Source organism: Tachyglossus aculeatus, chromosome 21 (genome assembly GCF_015852505.1).
Source record: "Tachyglossus aculeatus isolate mTacAcu1 chromosome 21, mTacAcu1.pri, whole genome shotgun sequence".
In the NCBI taxonomy this organism is placed as follows: Eukaryota; Metazoa; Chordata; class Mammalia; order Monotremata; family Tachyglossidae; genus Tachyglossus; species Tachyglossus aculeatus.
This window is the reverse complement of record NC_052086.1, coordinates 74182452-74205483: the sequence shown is the minus strand read 5'-3', so window position 1 is coordinate 74205483 and position 23032 is coordinate 74182452. Positions and strand designations below refer to the sequence as shown.

Below are 23032 nucleotides of genomic sequence, written 5' to 3'. Positions count from 1 at the left end.
GTTTAAGCCAACTAGTCAGGTAGCCTTTATTGCTTTGGTAGAGAAGAACAGTCTTGTTGATAAGATACCTTAAATTGCACATCACCGACAATCAGGCAAATGTAGATTTTGTTTTGAGGTATTAATTTTGCAGCTGCAATACTGAACTCAATGCTGATACTGTGAAATGTTTGGGTGGTGCACTTGATTAGCTATATATCGATGGAATTTTTTTTTTTGCTTCAGTATTTGGAAGGCAAAAGTGCTGTCAAAGGTGACAGACATTTAAATTATTTGAACTAGAACATGTATATTTTTTCAATCTTTTTCTTAATAAATAAGTCTGTTTATCCCCCTGCTCTTCCTTGCCTTTAATCACTATGCCCTCCTAATCCTCTTTTCACTGAATTTCTTGAAATATTACTTTGAAGGTGGCTTGACTGTGTGAACAATTACTAAGAATTGACAAGTACTGCATTTTTACCTCCCATCTTCTAGTTCTGCCGTTAACAAGGATGTTATCTCTGAGGACACAAAGTCCAAATTTGAGGCCTGAAACCAAGTGTTCAGGGATGAATGGTTCGCAAGTCTCAAGCTGTGCTGGACTTCACAGGGAGGATTTCAAAGGTCCTGGAACAAGAGGGAGGGGGCTGAGAGAGGAGTAAGGGAGGAAGAGGGGATAGACTCAGATATCAACATGGAACCCGTGCAGTTTGTCCCGTTGTCTGATACAAGATGGCAGCCTCTCCTGCCTTGAGGACTGGAATCCATTCTGGAGTCAATCGTCAATCAATCATATTTATTGAGCACTTACTGTGTGCAGAGCACTGTACGAAGTGATTGGTGGACTAAAATATAACAGAGTTGGTAGGCACATTCCCTGACCACAATGAGCTTACTATAGTCTAGAGGGGCAGACAGACATTAATATAAGTAAATAAAATTACAGATTTGTACTTAAGGGCTGTGGAGCTGGGAGCGAGGATGAATAAAGAGAACAAGCCAAGGTGATGCGGAAGGGAGTGGAAAAAGAGGAAAGGAGGGTTTTGTCAGGGAAGGCCTTTTGGAGTCTTGTCTCATGCCGTCGAGTTGTCTCCGACCCATAGCAATGCCATGGTCACATCTCTCCCAGAACGCCCCACCTCCATCTTCAATCGTTCTGGTAGTTTATCGATGGAGTTTTCTTGGTAAAAATACAGAAGTGGTTTACCACAGCCTCTTTCCGCGCAGTCAACTTGAGTATCTCCTTGCCCTCTGCTCTGTCCCATGACTCTGCTGCCAAGTACAGGTTTAGTTTTGTCTTGCAGCAGATCGCCTTCCACTTTCTAGCCAATGACCAAGCTAGGGATGGAGTGGATATGCCTCTGCTTGACTCTCCCTCCCAGAGTCGAGGCTGGTAGGGTACTGGAAACTCTCCAGGTGCAATCCTGAGACGGGCCTATTGGAATAGCTTGCCTTTAATAAGGCTTTGAAGTGGGGGAGAGTAATTGTGAGATGTTAGGTGGGAGGGCTTTCCAGGCCAGGGGCAGGACATGGGCCAGATATCGATGGCAAGATAGACGAGATAGAGGTCCAGTGAAAAGGTTGGCATTAGAGGAGCGAAGAGTGGGAAATGAGTCAAGGCAGAAAGTTGGGAACCTCCTGGCCGGAGCTGCTGCCAAGCGGAGACCTCTTGATAGAAACATATAAACCTGAACCAACACCATTTTTTTCCCTTTCCCCATTTTGTCCCCTACACTTCAGCTGTCCATTGTTCCACATTGAGCAATGATATGGCCCAACCCCTGTCATGTCTGCATTATCTGAACCTGCACCGTTTGCTTGTAATAATAATGATGGTATTTGTTAAGTGCTTTCTATGTGCCAGGCACTGTTCTAAGTGCTAGGGTAGATACAGGGTAATCAGGTTGCCCCACGTGGGGCTCACACTCTTAATCCCCATTTTACAGATGAGGTAACGGAGGCTCAGAGAAGTTGTGACTTACCCAAAGTCAAACAGCTGATAAGTGGCAGACCTGGGATTAGAATCTCTGACTCTCAAGCCCGTGCTCTATCCACTAAGCCATGCTGCTTTGTAACCCCACATCCACAGAATCTGGGCTATAGGGTAAGATAAGGAAAGGGAAAAAGTATCAAGTGCCTGATGACTTGTTTGGTCATTAACTCTTTCATTCATCTAATTGTATTTATTGAGCGCTTATGGTGTGCAAACACTGTATTAAGTGCTTGGGAGAGTACAATATAACCAAAAATAGACACATTCCCTGCCCACAACAAGCTCACAGTCTAGAGAGGAAGACAGACATTAATATTAATAATAAATAAATAAATATGTAAATCATAGATATATGCAGATACATACCTATGTGCTGTGGGGATGGGAGGGCAAATGAGTGAAGGGAGCAAATCAGGGTGATGCAGAAGGGAGTGGTAGAAGAGGAGAGGAGGGTTTAGTCATGCTTCTTGGAGGAGATGTGCCTTCAATAAGGTTTTGAAGTGGGGGAGAGCAATTATCTATCAGTTATGAGGAGGCAGGGTGTTTCAGGCCAGAGGGAGGATGTGGGCGAGAGGTCAGTGACAAGATAGATGAGATCAAGGTACAGTGAGAATGGTAGCATTAGAGGAACTGAGTGTGTGGGCTGGGTTTTAATAGGAGAGTAGTGAGGTGAGTTAGGAAGGGGCAAGGTGATTCAGAGGAAGTGTAGAGGAGACCCTCTAGAGGGTCCGTGAGGGAAGATTAGTTGGTTTAATGGTAGGGAACTGTCAGGTTCAGCTACCTGGAGCCCAGCCAACCTCAAAGGCAAATTGGGAAAGGAGGAAAAGGATGGAAGGAAGAGAAGCCCCTCAGTCATTTTGAGAGAGAAGCTTCTGAAATGTAATCTTGGAGAGTGAGAACATACCAGAGAGGATCACAGATGTAGTCGTGGAGCAAAGGGCTTACGGGAGTTCCCTGCCCACAAGCAGCTCACAGTCTAAAGGGGGAGACAGATATTAAAATAAATCATTGATGTGTACATAAGCGTCGTGGGTCTGAGGGTGGAGTGAATATCCACTCCAACGGTGCCACCGGGACCGTTTAAAGCCAATGATGAGGAGTTTTTGTTTGATGCAGAGGTGGCTGGGCAACCACTGAAGTTTCTTGAGATGTGGGGAAACATGGCCTGAACGATTTTGAAGGAAAATGATCCGGGCAGCAGAATGGAGTATGGATTGGAGTCGGGAAAGAGAGGAGGCAGGGAGGTCAGCAAGGAGGCTGATAAAATAATCAAGATAGGAGAAACTGCATGATTTAGTGGATAGAGCCTGGGCCTGGCAGTCGGAAGGACCTGGGTTCTAATCCTAGCTCTACCACATGTCTGCTTCGTGACTTTGGGCAAGTCAGTCCACTTCTCTGGGCCTCAGTTACCTCATCTATAAAACGGGGCTTAAGAATATGAGCCCTGTGTGGGACATGAACTGTGTCCAAACATGTGTCTACACCACCACTTAATACAGTGTCTGGCGCTTAACAAACACCTCAATTATTATTATAGGTTAAGTGCTTGTGTTAATGTGGTAACAGTTTGAACAGAGAGAAAGGGGCGGCTTTTGGGGGTGTTCTGAAGGTAGAACTGATGGGACGTTGTGATGGCTTGAATATGTGGGTTGAATGAGAGAGAGAAGAGTCAAGGATAATGCCAAGTTCACATTATACATGTGATATGTGCTATACACATGTTTACATGCATAAAAGCTCCCTGCTTGCTTCCATCAGTCAGGGAGAACATTCTTAAAGGGGAGCACTCTATAATCCTTCTCCCCACCTTGCAATTGCTCCAATAAAGGTTTTACTTGCTTCTTAATCAAACAAAAGAGCGTAATCTCTGTATACTTCCACATCATCATGGATAGTATTTATTGAGCACCAACTTTGTACAGGGCACCGTACCAAGAACTTGGGAATGTAAACTAAAATTAGTAGACGTGATGTCTGCCCTCAAGGAGCTTGTAATCTAACAGGAGAGTCAGACACAAATAAATTATAGATTGAAAGAAGGCATTCCGTTCCCTTATTTCTGAATGTCTGCAAAATTATAGCTATCAACAGCATTCATCACAATTCCATGTTTTTTGGTATTATTATTATTACTATTACTATTGTTACTGCATTTGTTAAGCAACTACTTTGTGTTATGCACTGTTCTAAGCACTGGGGGAGATACAAGTTAATCAGGTTGGACACAGTCCCTGTCCCACATGGGGCTCAAGCCTAAGTAGGAGGGAGAACAGATAATGAATTCCCATTTTACAGTTAAAAAAAACTGAGGCACAGAGAAGCTAAGTATTTGCCCAAGGTCACACAGCAAGCAATTGGCAGAGCAGGAATTGGTCCTCTGCTGAATATCATTGACTCTTTGTTTAAAGGCCTTTTAAAGCCTGGGTGTGGAGCAATATGAGTCAGCCTTAATGCAAGGAAGAGCACTCTACAATCTACAGATCAGGCTTTAAGAATAGAATTACTTGTTTTATTATTTGGGCATAAGAAGTCAAAGAATTCTGTTTATTCTAACCATTCCCCCTATTACTAATGTATTTTAACATCTTTCTCCCCCTGTGGATTGTAAGCTCCTTGAAAGCAGGAATCACATCTACCAACTCTGTTGTACTTCCCCAGGCACTTAAGTACAATGCTCTGCCCACAGTAAGCACTCAATAAATGCCACAGATTGAGCAAAACAGTTGAAAAGTCCCATTAACAATTGGAAGGCTTATGAAAAATAATATGAACTTGAAAATTCCTTATTTTTTTCCTTCTATTCTCTTCCAGGCATCAAGGAACCAGTATTCCCAGAGGGTGGAGAGAAGAGAAGAGAAGTCTCCTCCATTATCCTCTTTGTACGGACAAAGGGGAGAATGTGCTAGCTTCCCTCCCTGCCACTGAGTTCCTTATTCTTAGCTGTGTAGCAGTGGACAGAAGTAAACCTTCCATTCCACTAGAGATCACGGATGACTGTGTCTTCATTCTAGAGAACGGAGCAATCTAGTGGAATTAGCAACAGCATTTCAGGGTCTTCCATGCTATCGATACACTACCAGAACGATTGCAGATGGAGACCGAGGCGTTCTGGGAGAGATGTGCCCACGGTGTCGTTATGGGTCAGAAATGACTCGACGGCATAAGACGGGACATGCTTGATGAGATCCTACTAAACATGGAAAACCAGGTAAAATGTGAGGGCATAGTTTTAATTCAACTACTACAATCACAGTTCATGAAGGGAACTTAATTCTGAAGACATTCTTATAGGAATCTTCAAGCTAGGAGATTAATATTTCAATGTTTCCCCAGGCTTTTCCTTAAACATGTGGCATCTTAAAGAAATGCCATTGGAAACCATGGAAAAACCACCATCTTTAAGAAGGTGAAAACTAATGTTGAAAAACTGGACTATTTCACTACTCTCTTTTACCAATAAGATACTGAGCCAGCATGGCATTTCTTCTGCTCTTAAACACCTTAGCACTCTCTCTCTCTCTCTCTCTCTCTCTCTCTCTCTCTCTCTCTCTCTAATCTATTATTTCCATTATGAAGATTACTAAATACCTACAGTTTGTTGGGCATGTTCAGAACATGTAAAAGTTAGTCATTGTCTAAGAATAATGAGGTCAGGCACTGTGTTGTCATCAACTCATATTTGCTGGAGGCATCGTGCCATTACTGTGTTATGCAAACTAGGTATATTCATCATTAAGTATTATGTTTGCTTTCAGAATTTAGCTGTCAGCAATGTGCTTAAAGCCCAAATCTGGGTCTACATAAGGATATGTAGGGCTTTCAGGAGGATGGGTATTGTGTTCATTTATTCATTCGATCGTATTTACTGAGTGCTTCCCTTGTGCAGAGCACTGTACTAAGCGCTTGGGAGAGTACAATGCAATAATAAGCAGATACATTCCCTGACCACAACAAGCTTGCTGTCTAGAGGAAAGTGTAGAACGGGTATTGTAGACAGAGACACCCCCACTTAAGCAGGGCTTGTTAGGTCTCTTGCAAGGAAGCTCTACCAGGGACAGATCAGGGCACAGTCGGATGGTAGCTGGCCTCTACCCCAGGACTGTTGCCTGCCCTCTGCCAGCCTGCAACGACGGGATTGACCACCTTCACCCAAACCCAATTGACCCTCAGGATAAAGAGGTGGGCAGCGAGCCAGAAGGAGCAATCAATCAATCGTATTTATTGAGCGCTTACTGTGTGCAGGGCACTGAAGTAAGTGCTTGGGAAGTACACATTGACAACATATAGAGACAGTCCCTACCCAACAGTGGGCTCACAGTCTAGAAGGGGCAGGATGGAGGTGATAGGGGGCGGGAGAGAGAAAGGAGGAGGAGGAGGAGGAGGAGGAGGAGGAGGAGGAAAGGAGAGGGCAAGTCTGGGGGGTAGGGGAAGGGAGATGGGGTGAGCAGAGCAAATTCGGGGGGGGGAAGGGATGGGCAGAGCAGATCTCGGGGTGGGGGTGAGGAGGGAAGGAGAGGGCAAGGCAGAGGAGGAGGGAAGGGAGGAAGGGTGGGCAGGTCTGGGGAGGAGGAGGAGCGGGAGGATGAGGAGGGAAGGAAGGATGGGCAGGCCTGGGAGGAGGAGGAGGAGGAGGGATGGGAGGAGAGGGGCAGATCTGGGTAGGAGGAGGAGGAGGGGAGGAAGGATGGGCAGGTCTAGGGAGGAGGGAGGGGAGGAGAGAGGCAGATCTGGGTAGGAGGAGGAGGAGGGGAGGAAGGATGGGCAGGTCTAGGGAGGAGGGAGGAAAGGAGAGAGGCAGATCTGGGTAGGAGAAGGGGGAGGGGAAGAAGGATGGGCAGGTCTAGGGAGGAGGGAGGAAAGGAGAGAGGCAGATCTGGGTAGGAGGAGGAGGAGGGGAGGAAAGATGGGCAGGTCTAGGGAGGAGGGAGGGAAGGAGAGAGGCAGATCTGGGTAGGAGGAGGAGGAGGGGAGGAAGGATGGGCAGGTCTAGGGAGGAGGGAGGGGAGGAGAGAGGCAGCCTGGGGAGGAGGTGGGGAGGAGAGAGGCAGGTTTGGGGAGGAGGAAGGAGGGTTCGGTGGGGGTGGGTTGGAGTGGTGGTGCAGCGGGCCCCCGTCCCTGGCGGCCGGGCTGGCCCTGCCTGTCCGTCCCCATGGAGCCGCGGGAGGGGCAGGGGCTGCTCCCGCTCCTGCTCCTGCTCCTGCTCCTGCTGCCGCCGGAGCCCGGTGAGTCCCCGCGGGGCGGACAGCACTGGGGACACGGACACACACACACACACACACACACACACACACACACACACACACACACACACACACACACACACACACACACACACCCCACACCCCCCCTCTCTCTCAAGTCCCGGGAAACCAAGCCAGGGGGAGGCGGGCAAGGCCGGCAGAGAAGAGGGTCCCACAGGGGGGCCGAGCCAGGCAGAAAAAGCCCATTCCCAGGGACCGTTTGCAGGGAGGAAAATTCCAAAGATTAACGTTTCCCACCTGGCTACACAGGCAAGGGCAGACAAGGACCCAGAGAACCAGTCAAGCAGTGAGACCTAGACCCAGAAGCACACACACAAGCACAGTCACTGCCTTGCAGAGATCCAGAGAGACACACAAGCACACAGCCTTCTACAAAACCAATGCACACACCTGGGCCTCTTGGAGAAGGCAGCGGGGAGATGGAGTGTTTCACTTGGCCAGCAGCACTGCCGCCGCTTCACGCGAGCTCGGTGCCTTTGGATGCCTCCTAAAATCAACTCGAAACGGGAGTTCAGAGTGGAGTCAGGGCTGTCCCGAAAAGAGAGAGCTACAGCCCCTAAATCATTCAGGCCCGGAAAGCTGGGAAATGGCTGGGGCCTGCCTCCTCCAGCGGATTCAGTTGGGCTCTAGAAATGAACTCCTGGAGTGAGCGATGCCCGGCGTTCCACCTTTTTTTTTGCATCGTATTTCATGGAATCAGCGTTGGTGGTTAGAGAGTGACTAGTTCACCTTGCTTACAGGACATGTTTGTTGCTCTTGGAATGAAAGTATCCGTTTCTGCACTTAGAGAAAGGTGTCCTGAAATGCGATGTGTTTCACCAGCAAGGCAAACAGCCCACCCCGATCCTACTTGCCAGATTGCTTGATGCCACCAAACTGAACTCCTACTGAGACCTCCTCCAGGAGGCCTTCCCAGACTGAATCCCCTTTTTCCTCTCCTCCTCCCCATCCACCCCACCCTACCTCCCTTCCCCTCGCCACGGCACCTGTACATATGTTCGTACAGATTTATTACTCTATTTTACTTGTACATATTTACTATTCTATTTTGTTAATGATGTGCATTTAGCTTTAATTCTGCTAAATTAAATCTCTCTCTCTCTCCCTCTCTCTCAACACCCAGTTTGTTCTGATGACTTGACACCCGTCCACATGTTTTGTTTTGCTGTCTGTCTCCCCCTTCTAGACTGTGAGCCCGTTGTTGGGTAGGGACCATCTCTATATGTTGCCGACTTGTACTTCCCAAGCGCTTGGTACAGTGCCCTGCACACAGTAAGTGCTCAATAAATCCGATTGAATGAATGAATGAATGAACTGTGCCCATCTCAAGCGCTCCGGTACACTAGCACATTTATGCTTGCGCCAAACTCGCTGAGCCTACCAGAGGACCGTCAAGTAAACTTTGTCTTTCCCCCAATTGTTTTCAATCCCATCTCCAAGGTTTGGGTTTGGCTGGCAGGAACCTGGTAGCGACCCGGTCTCTGATTGGACCTAGGTATGCCAGGAGGTGGGAATGGATGAATCGAGAAAGACTGGAAGGTGCAGTTATCACTCAACTGCAGAAGAAATGGTAGGGAAGAGGCTTGGATTTGGGGAGGAGCAGCCCCACCCTGGGGAGAACAGCCAGATTCGCCTCGTTCACCTAGTGGAAACTAGGCCGGATTGGGAAGCTTTAATCATTGGGTAAACTGGGCCGCCATCCAAGGTCACAGTCCTTTGAGCACCACTTGGGACCCTCAAGGAGCTCCCATAGCTATGAGGGGACCCACCACCCCAGGGACCCAGCCCCCTCCAGATTGAGTGCTCGAGGTTTAGACAGGGCCATTCGGAAAGTTTCTGAAACAGTACTGGGGAGGATTTGTCGGAGGGAGGTGGCCAGTGGAAATACCAGGAGGAATGCAAGGTTTGGCACCTCTTCACTGTGGACCAGTTCATCCGGCCCGGGCTTTCAGCTACCTGTTGGCCCTGGAACCCAGTCTATCACCACCCTCCCCCTGGGCCTGGTTTCCAAGGCAAAGGAGGCAAAGCTGTCCTACTTGCTCCCTCCTCCCATCCTTCTTTCCTCCTGCCGTCATCACCACTGGGTGTTCGGGGTGAAAATCTGGTAGGGGGCTTCAGGGGCTTCTGTCCCTGGGCAGACAGAGGGAAGCCTGGCACTTACTGCGATATCTGTCCTCCGGCCCGATCCATGATGACGTCACGTTATGTTGCGTGCCCAGGGCAACATGTGCAGTCATGGGTATAGTGGCAAATTTTTATTTTTTAAATTTTCACTCTTGCTTGCGTGGGAAGGGGAACTCATTCCTATCCACTAGGGCCCATCGGAGCCTCAAATTAGCTTTGCCTTCCTCCTGACTGTATAGAATCGAGAGTTGCTAATCAATTCAGCGCTTAGAACAGTGCTTTGCACATAGTAAGTGCTTAATAAATGCTATTAAAAAAAACCCAACACCAACATATTAGTCTGAGAAAAATTTCAAAGGTCATCATGCAGTGTTATCATTTTTATAATTATATATTATTACAACATTTGTTAAGTACTTACTATTGTCGAGCACTCTTCTAAGTTCTGGGGTAGATGCAGGTTAATCAGATAACACACAGTCCCTGTCCCACACGGGGCTCACAGCCTCAATAGGAGGGAGTATGTAAAAACAATCAGCAATGCTCCATCAGCCTGAAAGACTGGACAAGAATTTAATTTAAGTTATGGCCAGAATGATTTAGATTAAATACTGAGATTCCAGCCAGTCAAATGCTGTGTGGTGCTTGAAAGGGCTACTCTAGGAAGTTGCAAATAATTACTTCACTGGAGAACATTAAAAATAAGAGCGACTTTCAGCTGCCCAGGATGGTTTAAGTATTATCATGCCCGTAAGTGGGTGATGAATTAGATTCATTCATTTATTCAATCGATTGTATTTATTCAGCACTTCTATGTGCAGAGCACTGTACTAAGCTCTTGGGAGAGTATAACAGGCACATTCCCTGGCCACAACAAATTTACAATCTAGAGGAAAAACGGACATTAATAGAAATAAATTAGGAATACTGATATAAATGCTGTGGGGCTGGGAGGGGGGATGAACAAAGGGAGCAAATCAGGGTGACGCAGATAGGAGTGGGAGAAGAGGAAAGAAGGGCTTAGTCAGGGAAGGCTTCTTGGAGGAGATGTGCTTTCAATAAGGCTTTGAAGGGGGTGGTGAGCCATAGTAGGGGCCGCTGCTGCTCTTAGAGCCTGGAGCCAGGCACCCCAGGCAGCCCCAAGAATAAGGGACTCCGTCCTCCATCATCTGTGAGAAGCTGAGATGAAGCATGCCCTAGTGCACAGAGCACAGTTCTGGGAATCAAGAAAGTCATGGGGTCCAATCCCGGCTCCGCCACCCTTCTGCTATGTGACTTTGGGCAAGTCTCTTCACTGGGCCTCAGTTACCTCATCCATAAACTGGGGGTTGAGACTGTGAGCCCCACATGGGACAGGGACTGTATCCAACCCGATTTGCTTGTATCCACCGCAGGGCTTAGTACAGTGCCTGACACACAGTAAGTGCTTCACAAATGCTTTTATACTATACTTCTATACTCTCTCTAGAGGCCAGTCCCAGAACCCCTGGCTTGCTACTACCCTCCCCATCTCTCCCTGGCCCCCCCAGGCCCTGAAGAGCTCCTGCCCTGGCCTATTCTTCTGGAGACAACCACCCCTTCCCCACTCGGGAGCTGGGCATTGCCTGCAGGATCCCAGGGTCCCCACCTGACACTCAATGGAAGCAGCGTGGCTCAGTGGATAGAGCACAGGCCCGATAGACAGAAGGTCATGGGTTCCAATCCCAGCTCCACCACCGCCCACTGTGAGGCCCTGGGCAAGTCACTTCACCTCTCTCACTGTGCTTTCCAATCTTAGGATGTCGTAGGTGAATCATTTTTGACAATCCTCGACCTGGTCACTCAAGTTTTGCTTTGTTTTACCAGGTGATGGGAAGTCCCGGCCCCAGAGGAGCCTAATTGAACTGGTTGAGGCTGTTCAGTGCAGCACCAAGGTATCAGTTTGGGCGTATACTGACTACGGATGCTACTGTGGCTTAGGTGGAAGTGGCTGGCCTCAGGACAAAACCGACTGGTAAGACCCACAAGGTCTCGGGCAAATGCGCACGTTTAATGATGGGAAACTGGGCGGCTGGGTGCCCTCAGTTAGACAGGTTTCTGAGGAGAGACTTTGGCAAGGAACCATGGGGAAATAGCAGATTGGGATTTGTCCCAGAAAGTTGCCACTGAGTCAACTTTACCTGTAGCTGAAAACTAAGAGAATTTTTTTACATTTAATTTACTCGGGAATAATCGATCAGCTCTTAAATCGTTTGACCTTCGAGGCACTTGGGAGTTCCCAGACACCCCCGTCCCAGCAACGGCTCAGCATTTCGTTTCAAACTGAGGGTCTCCTCACTTGCATCTGGGCCACAAGACAAGTTGAAGGCAGAGAGGAGAGCGCGATGGGAGTCGGCGTCCGCGTCTGACTCTCGTCAGGCTAAGAGGAGCCACCTTTAGGGCTCGGGGTTCAGTCGAAGGTCTGTGCATTCCAGGGAACTGTATTCCCAATTACTGAAAGGCGAAAATAAGCCAAAATATAAATTCTGTATGCTTCATCATGAAATCTAGTTATGTTACATCACAACAGTGATAGGTTAAATGATAGTGGAATGTTAATATGACCCTGTGAGAAATGAGGCACTGGATCCCGTTACCAAGAATCACTGATGTGGCAGCTCCTTTAAGAAATGGAAATAAATAGCTGCCCTTCCGGAGAAGTTGGGTTGAGTACGCCTCTGAGCAGGCTGTGAGGTGATCTACCTCTAAAGAAACTTCAGGAGCTCTTGTGTGCCCCCAAATTTTGGTGGCTCCGTGGATTTTATCATGCTCCTGAGCACGCTTTTTAATCAGTCAATCAGTGGTATTTATTGAGTGCTTTAAAAAAGAAAACGGTATTTGTTATGTGCTTACTATGTGTCAGGCACTGTACTAAGCATTGGGATAGATACAAGATAACCAGATTGGACGTTGTTCCTGACCCACACAGGACTCAGTCTTAATCTCCATATTACAGCTGAGGTAACTGAAGCACAAGGAAGTTAAGTGACTTGCCCAAGGTCACACAGCCAACAAGCGGAGAAGCTGGAATTAGAACCCAGATCCTCTAACTCCCAGACACAGGCTCTTTTCACTAGACAACACAGCTTGTTCGTGTGCAGAGCACGCTACTGTGTGGAGAGAGCTCTTTTAAGCCCTTGGGAAAGTACAGTACTATGGAATTGGTAGACATGATCCCTGCCAACAAGGAGTTTACAGCTTAGAAGTCTTGAAGCTTACTGTCTTTTCTGAGCATGCATTGTGGCATGAAATAATAATAATAATGATGGTATTATTAAGCGCTTACTATGTGCCAAGCACTGTTCTAAGAGCTGGGGTACATACAAGGTTATCCAGTTGTCCCATGTGGGGCTCTCAGTCTTAATCCCCATTTTACCGATGAGCTGAGGCACAGAAAAGTTAAGTGACTTGCCCAAAGTCACACAGCTAAGTGGCGGAGCTGGGATTCGAACCCACGACCTCTGACTCCCAAGCCCCGTGTTCTTAAATGTGCCAGTAACATCCTGGGGGTCTGGAATCCCACCATGTTAGATGGTGGTGAGGGGGAAGATGACTGAATAGGGGTGGAGGGTGGAGGAAGGGAAGAAGATGATGAGCCCTATTCAGAGAATTCTGTGTTTTTTTGTTTCTTACTTTCATTTTTATGCCACCCAGGTACACACACAGCTAACAAATGTGTGTCTGTCATCGCTGTTTGTGTAGCATTATAAGGATTGGGTGTGAAATCCAGCAAACTCTCATAAATTCTCAAATAGTAAGCGCTTAATAAATGTTATCATTAAACTCGGCCCTCAAGCTTCAGGAAAGGCCAGTAAAAGGGACTAGGAAGTGGAGGGAGGAGATGCTAGGCAAAGTGGTAGGAGTCACCAATCTGGGACCCTCCCTAATGTCTTTGTCATTCAAAGGTGCTGTCACCATCACGACTGCTGTTATGGGAAAGCTGAGGTTGCTGGTTGCAGCCCCATGGTGGATCCGTACAAATTTGTGTGCAAAAACAAGCAGGTGGAATGTGGTGAGTAGGGTATCGGTCAGTCAGAACTGAGTACTATACATAGTCCTGAGGTGTTATAGAAGAATAACATGAAGTGAGCCCTGCCCTCTCCCCGTGGAAACAAGAGAGACATACAATACACCCAGACACAGAGTAGACATAGTTTATGCCCAGTCAGAAGAGGCACTGAGCATAAAAATAGAGGAAAACAAAAGAAAATTATATGTCATTTATGTGGATCACTATAAGTACTGAGGGGAGTGTGTTTGGACTCAACAAAATCAGACGGAGTAAATCTGGGAAGACGTATTAATTGCTAGTCACAATGCAGCCCGGTAACCAGGAATTAAATGTCCAAAACTGAACTCACATCCTTACCCAGACCTTGTCTTCCCGTGACTTTCCTATCACTTTAAACAAACCACCTTCCACCCTGTTTCACATTCCCACAGTCTTAGCGTTATTCTCTTCTCATCTCTGCTTCAATCTGGATATTCAATAAATCATCTCCATCCTCACCTGCTTTAATTCTCTCTCCTCTCATCTGCAAGGCAACAGAATTTCTCTACCCTTACTGACTCCAACTACAACAGCTGTTTCTGACTTTTAAGTCCCTCTTCAAATCCCCTATCCCCAACACCCCCATCTCTTGCCCCATTGACCTACCCATGCACTTTGTCGATAAAACTATTAGGCATGGTCTCCCCAAAATCTCCCCTTCTTCTCCAGCATCCTCGACTCTCCCATCTTTTCCAGCAGTATCTCAAGAGATCTCCTGCTTCCTTTCAAATTCCACCCACTCCGCCTGTGCTATTGACCTCATCCTGTCTCATCTTACCAGAGCAATTGCAAACTTCCTTCTTCCCTCCCTGCCCTTCATCTTTAACTGCTCACTTTCCAATGGCTTCTTCCCCACTGCTTTCAACCACATCCATGTATCCCCATCCTTAAAAATACCCTCTCTTGACCCTCGGTCACCCCCCAGCTATCATCCCCTCTCTCTCACCATTCCTCTCCAAACTCCTTCAACAAGTTATGGAATTTGTTAAGCACTTCCTATGTGCTTAGCACTGTCTTAAGCTTGGCACATCACACAGTCGATGCCTCCATTCCCTCTCCAATTCTCTCCTCAATCCCCAGCGATCTGGCTTCCATCCCCTTCACTCGGTGGGTATGTCCCTCTTTAAGATCACTAATAACCTCCTTCTTGCCTCTCCTCCATCCTAATCCCCATCTAATTTTCTGCTGCCTTTGACACTGTGGATCACCCCCTCCCCATCTAGAAACATTATCTAACCTCACTTCACCAATACTGTTCTCCTGGCTCTCCTCCTCGTCTCTCTAACCATTCCTTCTCAGTCTCTTTCGGGGGCTTCTCATCTGCCTCCCACTCTCTAACTGTGGGGGTACTCCTAGGCTCAGTTCTGGGTTCCTTTCTATTCTGAATCTACATGCACTCCCTTGGAGAACACATTCGCTCCCAGAGCTTCAACTACCATCTCTACATGGATGATTTTCAAATCTACCTCTCCAGCTCTTACCTCTCTCCCCCTCTGCAGTCTTGTATTTCCTCCTACCTTCAGGGCATCCCTTCTGGGATGTCCTGCCAGCACCTCAACTTAATATGTCCCATCCAAATCCTGTCCTCCCCCTGACTTTCCTATCACTGTAGACAGCACCACCACCCTCCCTGTCTCACAAGCACATTACTTTGGCATTATCCTCAACTCATCTCTCTCATTCAGTGTCATGAATCCCGTCGGTTCTATCTTCACAAAATCGACCTCTTCCTCTCTATCCAAACTGCCATTATGCTGATCCAAATACTTGAATCAATCAATCAATCGTATTTATTGAGCGCTTACTGTGTGCAGAGCACTGTACTAAGCGCTTGGGAAGTACAAGTTGGCAACGTATAGAGACAGTCCCTACCCAACAGTGGGCTCACAGTCTAAAAGGGAAAAACAGCTTGACTTGACCCATATCAGTAGCAGTGATAATTGAAGAGCAAGGCCAGAACTCAAGATTTCAGAATCCCAAAATCTCAAGAAGTCTTCCTTTCTGGGCCCCCTCCCTCCTTTCCCCTGAAGTTCTCAAGCATACAGCCATGCCCTTAAGCCTGCTAGAGTCCCAATGAAGTGAGCTCCATTAATGTGTCTAAATGATAAAATCGGATCTTTTAATAATAATGATAATAATGGCATTTATTAAGCACTTACTATGTGCAAAGCACTGCTCTAAGCACTGGGGAGGTTACAAGGTGATCAGGTCATCCCACCGGGGGCTTGCAGTCTTAATCCCCATTGTACAGATGAGGTAACTGAGGCACAGAGAAGAAATGTGACTTGCCCAAAGTCACATGGCTGACACCTCTACTACTGCATCAGCCTCTTTGCTGACCTCCCTACCTTTGGTCTCTCCACACTCTAATCCATACTTTATACTCTGCTGCTTGGATCATTTTTCCTAAAAACCACTCAGTCCATATTTCCCCACTCCTCAATAAACCTCCAGTAGTTGCCCTTCCACCCTTTATTTGCCCTCTGTACCTACTATGCACTTGACTGTGTACCCCGCAAGCACTTTGATATTCACCTCTACCCCACTGTACTTAAATATACTTATACTCTACTATTTCCCCTAGCCCTATTTTAATGTACACCTCCCCATTATAGGCAGGGATCACATCTACCAACTCTGTTGTACTTTCCCTAGTGGTCAGTGTAGTGCTCTATCTACATTGATTGGTCACCAAATCCTATCAGTTCTACCTCCACAACATCTCTAGAATCTACCCCTCTCTATCCAAATTGCTACAACCCTGGTATAAGCTTTTTTCATACCCCACTTTGTTGCATCAACCTCACTGACCTCCCTGCCTCTAGTCCAAATTTGTTTTCTAAAAAAAAATGGACTCTACCACCCTATCACCCACATCCTACTTCTGGCCTGGAACATCCTCCCTCTTCATACCCAGCAGACATTCACTCTCCCCACCATCCATGGCATATTAAAAGCACATCTCCTCCAAGAAGCCTTACTCAACTAAGCCCTCATTTCCTTTTTTCCCACTCCCTTCTGCACCACCCTTGCATTAAGATTTGCACCTTTTATTCACTTCTCCCTCAGCCCCATAGCACTTATGTTCGGATCCATAATTTTATTTATATGAGTATCTGTCTCCCCCTCTAGACTGTAAGCTCATTGTGGACAGGATGAGCTCTCCCCTGTTCTTAATACAGTGCTCTGCACACAGTAAGTGCTCAATAAATACAACTGATTGATTGATGACTTTTGCTAAGAGTATCATCTCCGTGTGGGCAGGGAAAACATCACCTCCCTGTGTTGTACTTTCCCAAGCACTTAGTACAGTGTTTTCACCAGTGGGTGCTCAATAAATCCCACTGATATTGCTTGGTGACACTTGCCCCACGTTAGATTTGCTGTCTTGCCCCTTCAGCCCTTTTGGGTACCATTTCTCTCTGTTCTTCCTTCTCAGATTGATACCTTACCAGGGGATTCTGTGCTTTGTGTAGGCTTGAATAGAAGGTCTCTGCCTCCCTACGTCTTGCGCCTGCCATGTATTTTTCCTACAATTTACCAAATTAGAAACCCCACTGTGTGTCAGGCACTGGACTAAGCACTGGGGAAGATATAAGACATTGAGCTTGAACACAGTCCGTGTCCCACGGTCTTAATGCCCATTTTACAGATGAGGTAACGGAGCCACAGAGAAGTTAAATGACTTGCATAAAGTCACACAGCAGACGAGTGGTGGAGTAGGGATTAGAACCCAGGTCCTCTGACTCCTGGGCCTGTGCACTTTGCACTAGGGCATGCTGCTTCTGATGAGTGGCCTGTCTCATGCTTTCTCGTCAAGTACTATCGGAAATGACTCCACGGAACTTGATGATTGATTGATTGATATTTATTACTCTATTTATTTTACTTGTACATATCTATTCTATTTATTTCATTTTGTTAATATGTTTGGTTTTGTTCTCTGTCTCCCCCTTCTCGACTGTGAGCCCACTGTTGGGCAGGGACTGTCTCTATATGTTGCCAACTCGTACTTCCCAAGCGCTTAGTACAGTGCTCTGCACACAGTAAGCGCTCAATAAATATGATTGATTGATTGATAATAATAAAGTTATTCAAGCACTTGATAAATACCATCATCAGTGAATCAGTCCTCCATAGTAAGCAACTTTAGTGGGAGTTTGACTCTCTCAGACCGTTAAGAACCATTCAGCGCAGGGCAGCAATTTATTTGCTTGTTGTTGGTTAGGGACTGTCTCCTTCCATTACCGAACTGTACTTTCCAAGCACTTAGTACAGTGCTCTGCACACAATAAGCGCTCAATTAATACGAAGGAATGAATGAATGAATGGTGAAGCGTTCTGAAAGATAGTGGTAAGCTCTCTAGAAGGCGGTCCGTAGCTGGGGAGGGGGTGGGGGGGCCTTACTTCCTTCCCCTCCCCACAGCACCTGTATATATGTATATATGCTTGTACATACTTATTACTCTATTTATTTATTTTACTTGCACATATTTATTCTATTTACTTTATTTTGTTAATACGTTTTGTTGTCTGTCTCCCCCTTCTAGACTGTGAGCCCGCTGTTGGGTAGGGACCGTCTCTATATGTTGCCAACTTGCACTTCCCAAGTGCTTAGTACAGTGCTCTGCACACAGTAAAAGCTCAATAAATACGATTGAATGAATGAATGAATGAATGAATGAATTTGCAATACATGCAGCAATGTCCTGGACTACCCCCTGGTGGTTTAGAATGGTAACGCTTCTCTGAAAGTGCCCTATTGATGCATTGGGGGAGACTTGGGCTCAGTAATCGATATTGACAAATATCACCAAGTTTGATAAATGCTCCAGTGCCTGAGGTACCAGCACCTACCGGCATCTTCATGTCCTCTCTAAGCTATTCTTTCCCATTTAGTTATAATAATAATAATAATTATGGCATTTGTTAAGCAGTTACTATGTGCCCAGCACTGTTCTAAGCGCTGGGGTGCTGGACTCGGATCAAAGGAGAGAAGACTAATGGGTTGTATGACCTTGGATCGGTCCCCTTAAAGCACTTTTGGTATCCACCTCTCCCTGAGCCCCACAGTACTTACCTACATAAACATAATTTATTTTAATACCTGTCTCCCCGTCTAGGCTGTAAGCTCCTTGTGGGCATCATCATCAATCATCAATCATATTTATTGAGCGCTTACTATGTGCAGAGCACTGTACTAAGCGCTTGGGAAGTACAAATTGGCAACGTATAAAGACAGTCCCTACCCAACAGTGGGCTCACAGTCTAAAAGGGGATTCTAGACTGATTCTAAAAGGGCATGTTTACCAACTCTGTTGTATTCTATTCTCCCAACTTTAGTATAGTGCTCTGCACACAGTAAGCATGCAACTACCATTGATGGATTGTATTTTTTAAATGATACTGGTTAGGCGCTTTACTATATGCCAGGTACTGTACTAAGCGCTGGAGTAGATACAGGCTAATCAGACTGGACACAGTACGTGTCCCACTTGGGCCTCACCGTCTTAATTCCCATTTCACAGATGAGGGAACTGAGACACAGAGAAGTTAAGTGACTTGCCCAAGGTCACACCGCAGACAAGTGGCAGAGTCGGGATGTAATTGGCATGGCCTAGGCCTGTCTGAACCGTTTCACCTCACTGGAGTCAATCAGGCCTATGTGGTAGGTCCAGTTCTATTGCATATTACTGTCCCTGAAGGTACACTGAGATATTTGGAAGTTGGAGGCCAAAAATCCTTCTCAGCCACTGGGAAACTCTTCTAACTCAACAGACTACTGGCACTAGCTCAGATTCTTTTGAGACAATAGCCAAGATACTGCTAATCCATTAGCAAAAAGGCCAGCATGACTTTTGGCACTATCATAGGACATCAAGCTCCATACCAGGATCCCAAATCTCAAATTTGGAGTCATTTTGTCTAATTGAAGGCTTGCAGAAAGTAACAGCAAATGTCAAGAGCTGGGGAGTTGAGGCCAGACTTATTATTGTCATTAATAGTGCTAAAAAAAGAGCTTTAATCTATAATACAAGAAGGCGAATTCAAGTGAAAATATTTTATGGATGAATTATTTTAATGACCTCAGCTAAATTTTGGATCAGGGAAGCAAAATAATTTCCTTTATTTCATATTTCTATACAGGTAAAAGAATCCTGGGAATTAGTTTTAGAAATAGCCTAATTTTTATGGTATTTGTTAAGTGCTTGCTACATACATGCCAGGCACTGCAGTAGATACAAGTTAATCAATTGGATATAGTCTGTGTCCCACATAAGGCTCACAGACTTCAACTTAACTAAGATTTTAGTTGAGAAGATTTATAGAACTGCTTGAAATGGATTTGGATAGAAGAGCAAAAGTTTTTGCCCTAAATGTCTTTCAGTTGTATGTTTTTTTAACAGGGAGATTTGCTAAGCAGCCTCCTGTTCCCTGATATCATGTCTCCTCCTAGGTAGCCTCAGAAATCCTCTGCACTTCCACATCAGGTTAATGGGTTCTATCAATCAATCATTTATTTACTGACAACTAAACTGAGCTTAGCTTGGGAGAGTACAGTAGAGGTAGAATGCACAATCCTTGCCCAGGAGAAATTTGCAATCTAGTGGGAGAGACACAAACTAAATTACCGAGAGGAGACCAAAGAGCCTGGAAATGTGGATATGGGGATGAGTATGTACTTAAATATTAAGTATGTAAATTACAAGGTATAGATGTGCTGGTGATTCAATGTGGAAGTCGTACAAAAGTGCTTGGGTGATATTTGAGAGGAAACCATCAGGGGAGAAGAAAAATTCAAAGGCAAAAGTCTCCTAGACAAGGTAGGAATTCAGAAGAGCTTTGAAGATGGGGAGGGCCATGGTCCGACAGGATTTGAAGGGAAGAGGGAGTTAGACGAAGGGGTGGATTAGTAGATTAGCTTTGAGAGGAAAGAAGCGTGGGTACTGGAGAGATTGACAAGATCGAGGTACAGTTCCTAAACTGGGGTTAGAGGAGTGAAGTAGGTGAACTGGGTTGTAGTAGGGAATCAGCAAGTCCAGGTAATAGGGAAAGGGATGATGGAGTGGTCGGGAGCTTAGTACCATGTCTCACTCTCCCCAATGTATTCTCTTCCAGCACTTAGTACAGTGCTCTGCACTATAACTATCACTACTAAGGAGAGAAATGGGAAGCCACTGAAGGTTGTTGGGAAATGGGTACCGGGTGTTTGAGGAAAAAGACCCAAGTGGCAGTATAGTGTGATTAGAGGCAGGGAAGCCAGTGATGAAGCTGGTGACTCAAGTGGGATATGATGAAAAATTCCTCTCTTCCACCTAACTTTCCCATCACATTTGTCAATGTTTGAGAATCAGCGTAGCCAGTGGATAGAGCATGGGCCTAGGAGTCCGAAGGACCTGGATTCTAATCCTGGCTCCGCCACTTGCCTGCTGTGTGAACTTGGGCAAGTTCCCTGTGCCTTGGTTACCTCATCTGTAAAACGGGGGATTAAAACTGTGAGCCCCATGTGAGACATGGACTTTGTCCAACTTGATTAGCTTGCATTTACCCCAGCACTTAGTACAGTGCCTGGCATACGGTAACTGCTTAATACCCTTAAAAAAAAATCCCGTCAGTCCTTCCACAGTATTTCCAAGATCTGTCCCTTCCGCTTCACCTAAACAGCCGGGCCCTTGTCCTATCCAAGATAGACTGTTATGGGACAACCAGGATTTTCCTTACTTGCAAAAAAAAAATGCTGGAGTGTGTGTTGACTGCACATCCATCTTTTCAGCCACATTGGCCCACATGGACAGAACCTCCCCACCAATAGCATCACCTATGAACCCTTAGGGCCGGTATAAATATGGAGTCCTATGGGCTACTTTTCTATCTTTAACCAAACAAATGGAGCCAAGAATTTGAGTAACTCCGGTGAAGGGCAGTTTGTGACAACAGTTGTTTGGGTTTTGGAGAGCTCCACTTTTTCTGCAAAGTCTGATTCTCTCCGAAGGAAAAAAAAAGATTTATCCATTTGTGCATAATTTTCTTCAGCTTTCTACCCAACAGGTAGATTGTAAAATCTTGAAGGTCAGAGAATGCAACTACTACTTACTTTGCAACCTATAGTTCCTAATAATACTCTTTACACCTAGTAGGCACCCGATAACTGCTTTCTGATTATGTATTTTTAAGCATCTGGGGAAAAACTAAAGATTCCTAAAAATGAATTGGAATTTGGACTTCTTAAATCAGCAAAGCTTAATGAAACATGGTATAACATTGCTCAAGAATAAAAGCCAGATACTGCTTCATTTTTATATCTATTTTAAACCTTGCTATTGCTTCCTATATTCATTTGCTTGTACCCTTGTAAAATAACTTGCTTTTTCTAACCTCTTCCAGATTCCCTGAAAGACATATGCCAAAAAATGATATGCAAGTGTGACAGTGAGGCTGCCAAGTGCTGGGCCAAAGCTAGATTCAATCCATCACTTAAATACTTTCAACAAAATTCCTGTGGAGCGATCCAGCCCTCGTGCAAGGCAGACAAGGACAAAAAACATGTCTTCTCAGAAAACCATTAAAATGCAAAAAATAAAAATTTTCACTAATTAAAATCGTTCGATTATTCGGCCAGGGTAAGAGGGAGTCGGACTTTTTTCAATTTCCTGAAGGTGACAATGAAACTTTTTCCACTTTGCTTCTCACCATATAGGTATTAAGACGGCTTAGTTGGTTTTCCCCAGAGAACGCACGGTCATGTTTTAATCTGGACTGTCTGCTTTTCAGGTGGTGTGTTCCCTGTCGGGTACGGATTCGGCATCGGATGCCTTTATAGCCAGGATTTTTATTTTAACTCCTAGCCTCCCCTCCACCTCGCTTTCTTGCTGCCGAGTAGACTGTGAGCCCACTGTTGGGTAGGGACTGTCTCTATATGTTGCCAATTTGTACTTCCCAAGCGCTTAGTACAGTGCTCTGCACATAGTAAGCGCTCAATACATACGATTGATGATGATGAGTTCCACGGCTCAGAAGTAGCACGAGTGTTCCCAGTGACCTGGGAGGGATTCACAAAAACTTGTGTGTGTATGTGTGTGTGTATAGGATGGGGATTACGGGCAACCATTTGTCTTGGAACACATGAGAACTGTCAGAGATCACCTTAGATAATAACAGTATTTGTAAACATTTACTGTATGCCAAGCACTGTTCTAAGCCCTGGGGTAGACAACAAGTTATATCAAGTTCTCCCCCTTCTAGACTGTGAGCCCGTTGTTGCGTAGGGACCATCTCTATATGTTGCCAACTTGTACTTCCCAAGCGCTTAGTACAGTGCTCTGCACACAGTAAGTGCTCAATAAATACGATTGAATGGATGAATGAGTGAATGAATGGCACAGTCCCTGTCCCACAAGGGGCTCACACTCTTAACCCCCGTTTGACAGATCAATCAATCAATTAATCATATTTATTGAGCGCTTACTGTGTGCAGAGCACAGTACTAAGCGCTTGGGAAGTACAAGTTGGCAACATATAGAGACAGTCCCTACCCAACAGTGGGACAGATGAGGGAATCAAGGTCCAGAGAAGTGAAATGACTTGCCCAAGGTCTTGCAGCAG

General features: G+C 45.9%; 1 protein-coding gene across 1 annotated transcript; it reads left to right on the top strand.

Moving 5' to 3' along the window:
• The first annotated feature begins 7124 nt into the window (after positions 1-7124).
• LOC119942663 (phospholipase A2-like) lies at positions 7125-22040 on the top strand. Its single transcript, XM_038763550.1, has 4 exons — positions 7125-7197; positions 11206-11353; positions 13284-13390; positions 21815-22040. Exons 1-4 carry the CDS (start codon positions 7125-7127, stop codon positions 21994-21996), a joined length of 510 nt encoding a protein of 169 aa, XP_038619478.1. The 3' UTR covers positions 21997-22040.
• Positions 22041-23032: the final 992 nt, after the last annotated feature.

Excerpts from the sequence above, each read along its gene's own strand:
- LOC119942663 (XM_038763550.1), top strand. The coding sequence starts at position 7,125 with ATGGAGCCGCGGGAGGGGCAGGGGCTGCTCCCGCTCCTGCTCCTGCTC. Across the intron at positions 7,198-11,205 it reads CCTGCTGCCGCCGGAGCCCG|GTGATGGGAAGTCCCGGCCC; the intron begins GTGAGTCCCCGC and ends TTGTTTTACCAG. Across the intron at positions 13,391-21,814 it reads AAACAAGCAGGTGGAATGTG|ATTCCCTGAAAGACATATGC; the intron begins GTGAGTAGGGTA and ends AACCTCTTCCAG.